Raw genomic sequence first — 14,663 nt, forward strand, 5'->3', positions numbered from 1 at the left:
GCGGTTGCGCGTCTGCCTTAGGCTCAGGGCGTGATCCCAGAGTCTCTGGATCGAGTCCCACATCAGGCTTTGTGCATGGAGCCTGCTTCTCCCTCTGCCTGTGTCTCTGCCTCTCTCTCTCTGTGTCTCTCATGGATAAATGAATAAAATATTTAAAGAAAAAAAAAAAAAAGAAGTACTTTTACGTTAAATCTCTGAATTATCCAGTGAAATCATTTGGAATAAGACTTTTCTTTGTTGGGAAGTTTTAAATTACTTTTTCCATGTACTTAGTAGTTGTAGATCAATTGTGACTTTTTAAATATTTCCTCAGGAGGTATTTAATGGAATCCTGAAATCTAGGTAGCTTACATCTTTTTTGAAATTTATACACATTTTTTGGTATCTCTTTCTTGGCATATAGTTCTCCATTGTCAGTTCTTATTATTTGTGTTTTTATGGTATCAGTTAATACTGTCTGCTGTCACTTCACTTCTGGTTTTAATTGGCCTTTCTTTTTCATTCATACTTGATTTTGTTAAAAGTCTGTCAATTGGTTGATCTTTCCTGAAAACCAACTCTTCCTGTTGTTCTTGATAATTTCCTTTTTCCTTTTTTTAGTTTTTATTTATTTATTCATGAGAGAGAGAGAGAGAGAGAGAGAAAGAGAGGCAGACAGAGGCCAAGGGGGGGGGAGAGAGAGAGAGAGAGAGAGAGAGAGAGAGGCAGACAGAGGCCAAGGGAGAAGCAGCCTCCATTCCATGCAGAGAGCCGGATGTGGGACTTGATACCAGGTCCAGGACCACGCCCTGGGCTGAAGGCCACTGAGCCACGTGGGCTGCCCGATATTTTCCTATTTTTGCTGTTTCCTCTTTTGTTCTTTTCTGTTTATGTTTAAATTTCCCCCCTTTTGCAAACTTTGGACTCACGGGACTTTCCTGATTTTTTGAGATATAAGAAAGTAATTTGTACTATAGCATGACAGTACTACACTAATACTACTATAGCTGTAGTACTACAGCTATCTATTAGGCTATGTGGTCAGTACATTCTGTGTTAGTTTATGTGTCCATTTTTGAACAAAGTCCTGATGATTCCTTCTGAGCCATCTTGCTGATTTTCTATGACTGGTTTTTAGGTTATCTATTAGTGGTTGTCAGCATATTCATCTGAGAGTAGTGATGAAATAATTTTACATTTCTCTTTCTTGATTTCTTTCAGCCATATCTTCTCGTGACACCCAGAGCTTGCTGTCAAAGCCAAGCATCAAAGCTTCTTTCCAAAGAGTGTCAATGGGTAGATTAAAAAATAATGCCCTTGAGAATTTACACTTCATGACAGACTGGGACAATGATGGAGAGAGTGAAGGGCATCAAAGGCATCATGAAGGCCACAACCAAACTGAGACATCTGCCCATAATAAGAATCTCCCTGCCGAAAATGGTGAAGGATATAGAGCATTTTCAGTAACCTCCCTTTTTAAGTCTGCTACTTCCACAAAGCAGTGTGTTTCTGAAAACAAAAACTCAAATCAAATATTCAAACTTACATATTTAGGGAACGACGACAGTTTGGAAAATCTGGGAAGTTACCTAGTCCATGCTGAAAATAATTATTTGAACCATTGTGAAAAAAGAATTGGATTGACTATTCAGTCAAATATTTCTAAAAATCAGAGATTTAAAAATGAAGAACAAAGTGCTAAACAGGATCCATTTGAGAGGTGTTTCAATAAGGAGTCGACCCTACAAAATTACCAGAGCCTTTTTAATGGAGACAGAGTTGCACAATGCAGTGAATCTGAGAAAACATTTAACCAGGGCTCCAATGTTAGTCGATGTGTGAGGACTCAGTTTCTAGGGAACCATCATGAGTGTAGTAAATTTGGGGAAGTCTTTTATCAAAACTCTAATCTTAGTATACATAATAGTATGAATACAGGAGAGAATCCTCATAATGAATGTGTGAGTGCTCTTAACCAGTCCTCCAATGTTGATGATCAACAGAGAATTCATGTGGGAAAAAACCCATTCAGGTGTAATAAACCTGGGAACATGTTTTGTCAAGCATCAAGGCTAAGTATACATAAGACAGTCCATAGTGGAGAGAAAAGTGACATTTGTAAGGAATGTGGCAAAGATTTTGACTTGGACTCAGTACTACCTCAACGTCACGGAATGCGTACTGGAGAGAAACCATACAAATGTGAAGAATGTGGTAAAACGTTTAAGGTCTGCTCATCCCTAAATAGACATAGGCGAATCCATACTGGAGAGAAACCTTACAAATGTGAAGAATGTGGCAAGGCCTTTAACAGGCACTCAAGTCTTACTCTACATTCCAGAATTCATAATGGAGAAAAACCTTACAAATGTGAAGAATGTGGCAAGGCCTTTATCCAGTGCTCACACCTTATTAGTCATCGCAGAATTCATACTGGAGAGAAACCTTACAAATGTAAAGAATGTGGCAAGGCCTTTAACACTCATTCAGGTCTTATTCAACATCACAGAATTCATACTGCAGAGAAACCTTATAAATGTAAAGAATGTGGCAAGGCCTTTAAACATGACTCAAGCCTTACTCAGCATCACAGAATTCATACTGGAGAGAAACCTTACAAATGTAAAGAATGTGGCAAAGCCTTTAACCAGCGCTCTCACCTCTCTAAACATCACAGAATTCATATTATAGGAGAACCTTACAAATGTAAAGAATGTGGCAGGGCCTTTACACAGCACTCAAGCCTTACTCGACATCACAGAATTCATACTGGTGAGAAACCTCACAAATGTGAGGAATGTGGCAAGGCCTTTAATAGGCATTCATATCTTACTCAACATCACATAATTCACACTGGAGAGAAACCTTACAAATGTAAAGAATGTGGCAAGGCCTTTAACCAGCATTCAAGCCTTACTAACCATCACAGAATTCATACTGAAGAGAAACCTTACAAATGTAAAGAATGTGGCAAGGCCTTTAAACATGATTCTACCCTTACTCAGCATTACAGAATTCATACTGGAGAGAAACCTTACAAATGTAAAGAATGTGGCAAGGCCTTTATCCAGCACTCACAACTTATTAGTCATCATAGAATTCACACTGGAGAGAAACCTTACAAATGTAAAGAATGTGGCAAGGCCTTTAACCACCACTCAAGCCTTACTCATCATCACAGAATTCATACTGGAGAGAAACCCTATAAATGTAAAGATTGTGGCAAGGCCTTTAACCAGCACTCAAGACTTACTCGACATTACAGAATTCATACTGGAGAGAAACCTTACCAATGTAAAGAATGTGGTCGAGCTTTTATCCAGCACTCACACCTTACTAGTCATCACAGAATTCATGCTAGAGAAAAACCTTAACAAATGTAAGGAACGTGGTGAGGCCTGTAATCACCTTTCAACCTTTACTCATTATCAAAGAAGTCATACTAGAGCAAAGCTTCAAAGTTTTAGGATTGTGAGAAAAAAAATTTTTTAAGTTCTTTTAAGCAACAAGAATCTAGACTTGAACGGAAAATGATCAAGATTCTTTTCTTTTACACTAATTTATCCCTTCTTAAGACATTGTCCTACATCTAAAACTATATACAACAAAATTATATAAATATTCCTTGATTTTACAATGATAAATGAAAAAAATTATCCAATCTAACAAGGTATGCAATGTTCTTTTATAGTTGTTGTCAAACTGTGAGAGCAAAGTAACTCATGGAATGTAAAGATAAGAGCTGAATAATCACAGCATTAATGGAAAAGAGTATTTTCACAGAACCACTCTTTCCCCCTCATCCTGTCTCCTCTTAATGTTGATCAAACTGTACCATTGGCCATTTAGTTTTTGGGGTTTTTTTTTTAGGTTTTCTTTTTAGTTTTTTTTTTTTTTTTTTTTTAAGCCATATGCTTGTGCAGAGACACAGTTATCTTATGTCCAATAAAGGAATGGGGAAGGAAAAAATGAAAGAACAGAGGAAACCCCTTCTTGGTCTGGAGGGGCAGAGTTGTTAAGTGTCAGGTTCCCTTTCTAGTAGACACCTCTCTGGTGCTGGAACCCATCAGTTGTATCTTTCTCCTCCGTTTCCAGCTGTGCAGGTGTGTCTTTTTCCTTTATTGGATGCCCATCAAATCATGTGTCCTATTGCATTGACAAACCTTATTGTTCACAATAGTTTTTCATTAGTTTATTACATGCGGCATACACTTCTTCATCTTTAACTGGACTACAAAGCAATCCTGCCCCATCACCTTCAAATTAATATGATCATTGTTCTCAGTCTTGATTCCTTCATTGGGTATTTCTTCGGCCATTGAGAGTGCCAGCATCTCCTCAGCTGCCTCTTCTCAGAACTATCGGGTCCCCAACGACAGTACACAAATAGCAGAAGTGGCAGAAGAAGCAACTATGAGAGGATTTGTAAGTACTGCTCTACTCTTACTCCACATTAGGTAATTCATAACAGAGAGTAATGAAATATGTGTAAAGAATGTGGCAAGGCCTTTCAACAATGGCAAACCATGATTCCTGATCAGAAAATGTATAGCGGAGAGGATTTTACAAACACCACAGAATTGGCAAGCACACTAACCAGTACTCAAGCCTTACCATCTGAGGAAAATCATTACAACATCACTACATCTAGATAAACCTCTAGATAGAACTCTGGACTTACTCAACATCATAGCTATCATACAATATAGATACCATAAAGTGTAAAAGTTGCAGTTCCTTTAACTGGAATTCAGTCCTGAATCAATATCCCAAAATGCGTACTAGAATCAAAACCTACAAAGAGATGAATGAGGAAAGACCTTGTTTTTATATATAGACTTTAGAAAACATCAGAGATTACAGAAAGGAAAGTAAGTTGAAAGACATAAATATTTAGAAATGTACTTATTGCACATCAAATGTCAATAAATGTCACAAATTAATAGAAAGCAGTATATAAGTTACCCTTTTTAGACCGTACTCTACATCAAATACTTACAAGGAATAGTACAAAGTTAAATGTGAGGATAATGTATTATGCTTCAAAAGATACAAGGGATGGATTTTTGCAAAGGTATAATTTCGATGTGCTTGTTTTACACTGACCCTGTGTGAGATTGGTGACTAGTACATATTAATGCATTTTGTACTTTAGAAAATTCATGGATGCCTAGTTGGTATATGAAATTATATGGCTGACTTGCTGCATCAAAGATGAGATGCCCTTCTTCCTTAGGTGGGTCTCATTCAGACCTCATTTCCCATTGAAGATGAACAACAACATGATTTAGAATATATGAAGAAGATCTAAATGCAGATGCTGTTCATGGTTATAACATTAATGTAAGTTACCATGAAATAAGTTTTCAGAATATCATTCTCCATTCATTAAAACTAAAAAACTTTGTGGATAGTTTAAATAAAATGGTTTGCTAGTTGGTCTTTAAGGACAAAGAGGTGGCAGTCCTGTAAAATACTGACGAATCTTGATAATAGCAATGGTTATAAGTTGAATTCTCAACATCAGGTGGTGTGGTTCCAATGAGGAAATCAGCACAGATACCACAAAGAGAATAGATAAGTCTTCCCTATGATGGCATACAGATGGAAATTCATATTTCTTCAGAGTTCTCTCAAGCTTGAAAAAGTTTTATATGGAAATTAAGCGGTTAACAAGTTAAAATCAACTGTTAAGCCTCTTGGTAACCAGAGGTTAAAAACCTGTAGTCAATACATAATAGATAGGGAGAAAATAATGGAAGTATACACCCACAGAAAATCACCAAATCACAAAGATGAAGATGAGAGCAAGTATTTCTAAAACAGGAAACGAAAGAATGACAACAGTAACTCCATACTTTAATCTCTACTTACTTTAAATATAAAGGGACTAAATTCTCCAATTAAAAGGTATGCCTAAATGGAAAGAAATAGAAGACCCAAGTATATTTTCCTTCAGTCTTAAGAACACACTCAGACAGAAAGTGCAGGTGTGAAAAAAGATATACCATGCAAATAGAAACCAGATGAAGTGAGGATGGGTATGCTTACATCAATCAAAGTAGACTTTAAGTCAAAGACTAGTAAGACACTGCACGGGTCATTATAAAATAAAGGGGTTACATCGTGCAGTGTTTTTAATTATGGTGCATTTGGGAAAAAAAGATTTCCCCCATTCTAGTTTTGGTAGGACTCAAACAGTGTGTTTATAACTCACATAATACCCCTATGAAAAACAATGTACTTCCCATAAATTTTGGTGGTGTTTTTCCAGGTACATCAATTATAGCTTATTTAATGTTTATGAACATCTATATCTCCTATGTCCCCTAAATGGCTAGTCAATATTCAAAAACCTACTCCTGTGCTTCGAGGTTGGGAAAAAGAGAACACTAAATGACAATTTGAGAAGGAGTTACTGCTTCCAGATTTTGATGTGTGTGGAAAAATATTGTTGCAATGATAATCTTGCTAATTACTGAAGAAGTAGCCAATGATTCATTGAAACCAACTAGTATGGGCTAATCAATCTTTTCCCCACAGTAGTCAGTTTTCTAATCTCTGGCTATTATACATTGCAGATTTTTTCACATGCAATTTAATTTACATTGTTCTATGCTATTTAAAGTCTCCAAATAACTTATTTGTCCTTTCTGGTAGGTTATCATAATACCCCTTCGTAAGATTCCTGATATTATTCCTGGGCAGCTATTCTTTATATACAATGCAAATGACAGGCTTTGTATGGGTCACCTTTACAGTGCTTCTGATTGTGGCTTTAGTTCAAGTTGGATTCTTTCTGAAATGTACATCTTCACATAAGAAAACCTTACATTATGCTTTGATTTTTAGACTAACTACATTACATGTGACTAAAGGTTTTATACACTATATGTGCATTTATTGAATATAAAACATTTACTCATTTATTTTTGGCAAAAGCTGGTTAAGCACATGTACTTACAAGTTTGTATTAAAGCTGTAGGTTTGTGTATTTATTTAGTGTCTGTATTAAGAGGACATTTACTTCTGATTATTGCTTTTTGCTCCTTGAGCCATATAATACTGTTTGTGCTTACATTGTGGTGTCGATTTGGTCAAAGGTTGGATACATAGGAGTCACCTACTTTTAAAAACGAATTTTATTTGATACGTAGTAATCTTTCACAGTTTTTCAAATCAATATAACCTACTTTCCCTGAATAAAATAAAATGAAGGAGTTAATTCGACAAAAGGATGTAATCTTTAGAATAGTTGTGTACCCAACATAAAAGTACCCAAATATATAAGCAACAATGAACAGACAAGAACAGAAAAAGAGACAGCAATACAAGAGCAGGAGACTTCAATTGTGCACCTTCAATATGGGACAAGATAATCAATAAGGAAGTACCAGGCTCAATGATATTTAGCAGATTGACTTACAACGTTCCACCAACAGCAAAAAACACATTGTTCTCACATGCACAAGGAACATTCTCCAATATAGATTTTATATTGGGCCACAAACAAGTTTTAATAAATTTGATTGAAATCGTATCAGGCATCTTTTCCTACGACAGTGCCATGAAAGGAAGTCAGGTACAAGTACAAAACTAGAAAAATTATAAACATGTGAAAAATAAAGAATGTGCAATAGCATTACTCCTAATAGCCAGGATCTGGAAATGACTTGTGTCTCTTGTCAGATGAGTAGATAATATGGTGGATATATAAAATATACGTTGGCTATAATTAACAATACTATATTCGCTATCTGAAAATTGCTAAAAAATTCTTATTAATTCTTATAACACACACCAAATTGTAAACTGTGAGGTAATGGATGCTAAGTAAACTTACTGTTGTAAATGTTTTGCAATATATAAATATATATACATGTTTTTTATATATATAATAAATTATACACTTTTAAACTTATATAATGTCATGTCAATAGTAGGTGAAGAAAACTGGGAAAAAGTAATCAGATTATTGATTAGATATGAGGATAAGAAGATGAGAGTGGTGACAGCTAAAGAGTGTGAAGTTTCTTAGGAGGTAATGAGATGTTCTAGAATTGACAATGGTTTGCTTATACCTACATGTGACTCAGTTAAAAAGCTATCAATTGTACACATTAAGTGGATAAATTGTGTGGCATGTAAGTTATACCAAATAAAGCTGTTTAAAAGGAACCCCAAATACGAAATTCTTAGAAAAGATCTCGTATTAATGGCAAATATGGAAAACTGCATACATTCAGGTATTAATTAAACACACACATATGTGCATACACACACACAGAAGATTTCAACTGGAATTTGGTATTTGACTTTCTCTTTTAATTTTTGTGATACTACAGAAAAACAATTTTTCAAAGAAGCACATGGAAAGGAAGTTCTGTCAAATTAGACATAACATATATTGGGACACCTGGGTGGTTGAGTGATTGAGTGTCTGCCTTTCGCTCCCTTGTGATCTGGAGTCCCAGGACAAAGTCCCACACCTGGCTCCCCTTGAGGAGCCTGCTTTCCCCCCCTGCTCATGTCTCTTCCTCTCTCTGTGTGTCTCTCATGAATAAATAAAGAAAATATTTAAATAATAAAGGAAGATAAAACATAGTAATAGCAGTTAAGTTCAGCAGGTTGATTTTGAGTGTAAAAATGTATGGACACTAAAATCTATAGTCAGGGATCCCTGGGTGGCGCAGCGGTTTAGCGCCTGTCTTTGGCCCAGGGCGCGATCCTGGAGACCCGGGATCGAATCCCACATCGGGCTCCCGGTGCATGGAGCCTGCTTCTCCCTCTGCCTGTGTCTCTGCCTCTCTCTCTCTCTCCGTGACTATCATAAATAAATAAATAAAAAAAAAATTAAAATAAAAATAAAATCTATAGTCGGATTCTTCAAAGAATCAATAGAATGGATACACACACATCTATGCATATTTTTAATCTATATTTGTATAGACCCAGAGATAAGATATAGGCTTACTACATACAGAAATAGATGTCTATCTACCTATATGTCTCTGCATAGATAGCAGGATGAATTTCCTGTAATGAATTGGCTAATATGATTGTGAGAGCTGGCAAGTCTGGAGTCTGCAAAGAAGGCCAGCAGGCTAGAGACCCAAGACTGCGGATGATGAAGCTTCAGAATCTGAAGACAGTCATAGGTGAGAAAGAAAAAGCACCTCTGAAATATATAGGTAATCGCTTCTTGGCTTTTTGGCTAATATCAAGTGTGAAATATACAGGTAATTATTATGTTCTCTAAATGGACTGTCTAGTAAATGGTATGGTCTTTTTGGGTAAAACTTTAATATAAGCTAAATGGAAAAATGCAAATAGCTTCAATAAAGAGTTACACAAAATCTTTTAAGTTAGAATATGTGACTACATGTATGAGAATATACAGCATTTTCAAGCATGCACTAGTACAGAAGATAGAAAATAAGAATTATGGTAGGATGTTTAACAATGTTGCTTCATAATGTCATCAAGGACCATATTCACAATATATGTCACTGAAAGAGTAATGAGCAGTGCCACTTTAGGTTGAGGTACATGGCATGAAGACAAGTAGTGATATGGGACAGGGGAGGCGGTAACAATGAGCACACAGGGATAAATGAAATGCACAGAGTCTGGGAGCTTGGGGTAACACAGCCACAAGGGAAGAGAAGACAGGACCCATGTTAGTTCTTAGGGCTGCTGTAACAAATTATTACAACTGGGTGCTAAAGAACCCAAAAAATTATTGTGTCACACTTCTGGAGGCACTTAGACATCTGAAGCCAAGCTGTTGGCAGGGCCACCTTTTGTCTCAAGAATTGAGTCTTCCTTTCTAACTTCGGGGAACTATAGCTATCCTTGATCTTCTTTGGCTTGAGACACATCATTGTCCCTTCATCACGCAGCATTGTGTCTAAACTTCCCTCTTGGGATGCCTGGGTGGCTGAGTGGTTGAGCCCCTGCCTTTAGCCCAGGGAGTGATCCTGGAGTCCCAGGATTGAGTCCCACATCAGGCTCCCTGCAGGGAGCCTGCTTCTCTCTCTCTCTGCCCCTCTCTGTCTCTGTCTGTCTGTCTGTCTCTCTCTCTCTGTCTCTCATGAATAAATAAATAAAATGTTTTTAAAAATAATAATAAACAAACTTCCCTCATCTCAATAGGACAACAGGGATTGAATTGGGGTTTACCTGAAACCAGTATGACAACCAACTTAATTACATCTGCAAAGATCCTATTGCCCAAAATAGGTTAAGTTACAGGCACTGAGGATTAGGACTTGAACATCATTGAGACACGTTCTGTAACTTGGAACACGGCTAAAAGCACTAGGTTGTTAAATGTCACTGAGGGGTTAAAGTGCACTACACATTTTAAGGTTGGGTGGGTGTATGCAGGGACATTAAGGGTATGAGCCCTAGTGTTGAGGGAATGAGAAGGTAAAGGAAATCATGAGAAAGAAGGGGATAGTGGATGACAAATTAATGGGCAAAGGGAGTTCAAAGGCAAGATTGGGTAAAAGACATATGCAACTTTATTGCCTGTGATGGGTCAAAGAACATATGGGTGAAAGGGGGATAGTTACTTGTGAATGCAGTCCTGGGAGTGTTCAGTGTTGCAATGAGAGATGAAGGAGGGGGAGAACAGATGATACCTGGGGAACAGAGTGTATATGGGTGGAGGGGGATCATCAGAGCTGGGAGAAGAGAGGGCATCAGTAGGCCAAAGGGTCCATGAGAAAGTCAGGCAGTGTAGGGTTGTGGGTAATGAGTGTAGGGTCATGAGGAAACTAAGGACTCTGTTAAATGATGGGTCAGATATTGATAATGGACATAAGAGACACGATAAATGGGCTAAAATCATTGGAATTGGGTGGGGAAAGGACAAATGGCATTGGAGGAGGAGAAAAGAATACATGGAGGTTCTTGGGACAATGGAAGGAAGAGAGCTCTAGAATCAGACAAGAAGGGTTTATTGGTATAGAGGTCTGAAACACACTTCATGGACTTAGAAGAGCAATGAAGACTAGGAGAGTCCTTTGCAGACAAAGAGTTTTCACGGAAATGTAAAGGTCACAGAGGTGAAGACCTTAAGGTCACAATGGGAGATAAAGAGGAAGGAGGGGAGGGATGGAGCTGGGGGTGGTAGAAATTGTAGGGGCACATTTGGAGGTCACTATTCATTCTCCTACTCATTAATTGTCTTATTTGTACTTGGTTCAAAACTGTGAAGTTTGTAATTCCAGCCATGGGGCAATAACCTTACTTATATAAAATGCCTAGTAGTTCCTTCAGTTGAATTGGCAGTAAAGAAGCACGGATAAAATTCTGAGTAAACAGGGAGACTCAACATCGTCTGTCTCCCTTGAGGATACCACGCACAAGTTGTGACCATGGAGGAGATCAGGTGGAAACCAGTACATTCAATGCCTCAGGAAACCTTGATTTTAAGCTTCTAGCGCCCTAAACAGAAAGCCCAGTTAAGCTCAATGAAATTCAGACTTTAAAAACAGAATTCTGTTTTTAGGACCTCCTAAATACTTGCAATTGGTTAAGATAGCTTTAGCAAACATACACGTAGGCATATCATCAATTGTATAATGAGAAATATCTAAATAAAGTTTAAAAATGCCCATGAATTACCCCCAGTGAGTAATAGTTTGTCCTTCAGACATACAGGTTGTGAGGTTGGGATGGGGCTTCCGTTCTGCAATTTCAGAGTATAAAACACATAGACACTAAAATATTTTGTACTGGTTCAACATAAATACGTAATGGTTGGTTTACATAAATATTGTCCTATCACACTCTTTGTCAGTGACATTGCATTCCTTAACCAATGCTGCATGAAACTGGCATTTTCACATCAGTAGAAGTGGATCGGAGCGGCGGAATATAAAACATATTCCACAGTGATTGTAAGCACAACACCCTCGTGCAAACACTCTTCCTTCTACGGTTACAAAATTGAATGTATCTGCCTCCTGTTACACACATCATGAAATATAGATCTTTGATTTGTACACATGTGACTTAACTGGGCGGCTCTGGGGAAGGAGATTGTTGTCCCATCATGACTTACATTCTTACACCGAATACACAATTTCTAAATGATTCCTCAAAAACAAAACAAACGGGACGCCTGGGTGGCTCAGTGCTTGAGCATCTGCCTTCGGCCCAGGGCGTAATCCTGGGGTTCCGGGATCAAGTCCCACATCAGGCTCCTTTCGGGGAGCCTGCTTCTCCCTCTGCCTATGTCTCTGCCTCTCTGTGTGTGTCTCTCATGAATAAATAAATAGAATCTTCTTTTTTTTAAAAAGCAGAACTAGAAAAAAAAATAAAAGAATTTGTACATCATTTCATCCTTTTTTTAAGATTTTTTTTTTTTTATTTGATAGAGTACAAGCATGTGAAGGAGCAGAGAGAGGGAGAAGCAGGCTCCCTGCTGAGGAGGGAGCCCAACTCCCAGCTCTATCCCTGGATCCCCACATCGTGACCCGAGCAGAAGGCAGATGCTTAATGTACTGAGCCAGCCAGGCGCCCTCATCCTTTCACCTTTTGACACCACACCAGACCACCTTTCCTTTGGACCGCTTTCTCACTTGGCCTAAACATCTTCCCCTGGGCAGAACCTGAGTATGATACGTTTCCTGACCCGCTCTGCCCACTTTTGCACATGCGCACCACAGACCAGTAGGACTCTGCCGTCAGTACCCCAGACTTCATCCTTGGTGTTGGCTCCCCAGAGCGCCTCCCCAGGATTGTCCACGAAGCACTGCACATGCACAGGGAATATTTGTGGTGCACACTGCCCCTCTCAGAGCCTAAACTTGTAGCTGTGTGCTCCTCTCTTCATCAGCCCTCCTCTCCAGAGCAGGACACCCAAAACCCATCTCAAGCAAGCCCACACACTTGAGTTCACAGGTCAGGCAAGGTGGGACCAGAGTCTATGGACAGACCAGTCCATCCCCTAACCAGCGTTGTTATCTCACCCAGAATTTGAACACACCCTCTCACTTCCTTATTGCTAAGACTTCACACATGCACATAAGAGAATACATGCGAAGCCCTCAAGAAGCTGGGTACAGCATCAGCCACAATGAAGAGGACCCCAGAGCGGGTGGGGATCACAGACTGGACATTAAGGATCACCTTGTGTAATATGAATGCATAAGATGTCCATGAGCGCAGCAGATCTTCTAAAGCTCCCGGATCCCTGTTTCAAACTTCAGTGCTAACATCATGGGCACAGAGCTTCAAAAGACCCGGAATTTGCATCGGGAATATCCCCTCTGCCTAAATGTGGCTTGCAGAGCCTATCAGACAATTGTCCCTTCAGATTTGGTCAAAAATGATCACTTAGACCATAACTGGCCCTCCACGGTTCTGCTGCCAGTCCCTGATCTTCGCTTCTCAGAATGGCTCAGAGAACAGAGAGTTCCTGGCAGCTCCAACTCTGGGTTGCATGAACTGCCATTCACATTTTCCTGAGCTCAGACTCAGACGAAGGAGAACAAAGGACTTACAATTTGGGGAGTCAGTTTACTTTCCGGTGAAAACAGTACTTCCAAGGTGACATAGAGCACGCCACCTTCCATTCCTGGAATGTCCACTAATAGTCCATACCTTTAATTTAACCAAATAGACCCATGTTTAGTGGCTCTACACTAGAGAATGCAGGCACCGCACACCTGAGCACCCTACCCCCACCATCTTATGTCAGCCCCAACAACTCCTGGTGAGTTCCCAGCAAAGAGTCTACTATTTACTTTTCTCTGTCCTGAGTTTCCTCTGTTGTGGATTCCCAATAAAGAACGCCAATCACCACCCTGAGGAACCACATTCTTTCTTCGCATTTTGGAGTTCACAGAAGGGAGTCTAGTCAATGTGCTGATGTCTGAGCAAGTCTCTGTGTGGAAAACAACGTGTATAGGTTACTGCAATGTTGATTGAGCATGAATTTTGTTCACAAGGAAGTTACAGTGCACCATGTTGGCAACTTCACATATACGATGCGATTTCGTCCCCATTACACCATCCAAGCTGGGCATTAGGTGTCCCATAATAACGAAGAAGATGTAGGTACTGGGCCCGACCTATGTGCTTCATCTTCTGTTTCCCTATTGTAACAACAACAACAAAAAAAGGTTTGTAGATTATAGGTGTGAAATAAGGATAAATGGAAAACTAGAGAAAGGGTAGATTAGTTCAGAGAGCTCTCATTGTTGTGTTTGTATTTTCTTAACAGGATAGAAACATGACTGTGTAAGTATATGCCTGTTTTCCTATAGTCTGTCCACTCTCGTTAGCAATATATATTCATTTTAATTCTTCCACATTGGGGTTACTTTGTATTTTCCTGAAACTTAGTTGTTCTAGCAAATAGGAAGTGTCATCTCCCTGTAGTCTCTGCTTTCCAGGAGGAGTGGTTCAAGAGAATGTGATATAGCTATATCCCTCTCTATCTACTATAATGTAATATTGTTTACGATATACAAATATATCAGAATCTATTACGTGTCATACGTACTATATAACGTCTATAATATCTATGTCTATCTATCTATAGATATCCGTATCCAAAATTCAGCCTTTAAAAAAACGACAGGCTTCCATTTGGGACAAAGTAGGTGAGCCTTGAGGATGTTAGGCAATAACAATAAGCCACACAAAACGGCAAATACTGTATT

General features: G+C 38.7%; 2 protein-coding genes and 1 pseudogene across 7 annotated transcripts in view; 1 reads left to right on the forward strand and 2 right to left on the reverse strand.

Moving 5' to 3' along the window:
* LOC112643685 (zinc finger protein 91-like) overlaps positions 1 to 8,160 on the forward strand; it is a 231,578-nt gene extending 223,418 nt beyond the window's left edge. Inside the window, 2 exon segments of the mRNA XM_049109060.1 lie at positions 1,201 to 3,353; positions 3,355 to 8,160. Coding sequence (XP_048965017.1) covers positions 1,201 to 3,353; positions 3,355 to 3,474 — 2,273 coding nt within the window. The 3' untranslated portion in view covers positions 3,475 to 8,160.
* LOC112643407 (small ubiquitin-related modifier 2-like) lies at positions 4,018 to 4,301 on the reverse strand (annotated as a pseudogene).
* A 5,528-nt stretch (positions 8,161 to 13,688) lies between the features above and the next one.
* LOC112643367 (zinc finger protein 420-like) overlaps positions 13,689 to 14,663 on the reverse strand; it is a 642,213-nt gene continuing 641,238 nt past the window's right edge. For 2 of the 6 annotated variants that reach the window (XR_007409699.1, XM_049108156.1), the window contains exons 9-10: positions 13,962 to 14,093; positions 13,690 to 13,882 (exon numbers count right to left, since the gene is read on the reverse strand). Coding sequence is in view for 3 of the 6 variants with exons in the window: in XM_049108156.1 (XP_048964113.1) it covers positions 13,975 to 14,093 (119 nt within the window). In the remaining 3 variants the exon portion in view is untranslated. Of the gene's footprint in view, positions 14,094 to 14,663 lie in introns of all 6 variants that reach the window. The other 4 variants (XM_049108155.1, XM_049108183.1, XM_049108146.1 and 1 more) reach the window with 2 other exon arrangements.

The sequence above is a fragment of the Canis lupus genome, chromosome 1, assembly GCF_003254725.2.
Source record: "Canis lupus dingo isolate Sandy chromosome 1, ASM325472v2, whole genome shotgun sequence".
NCBI classification, from domain to species: Eukaryota; Metazoa; Chordata; class Mammalia; order Carnivora; family Canidae; genus Canis; species Canis lupus.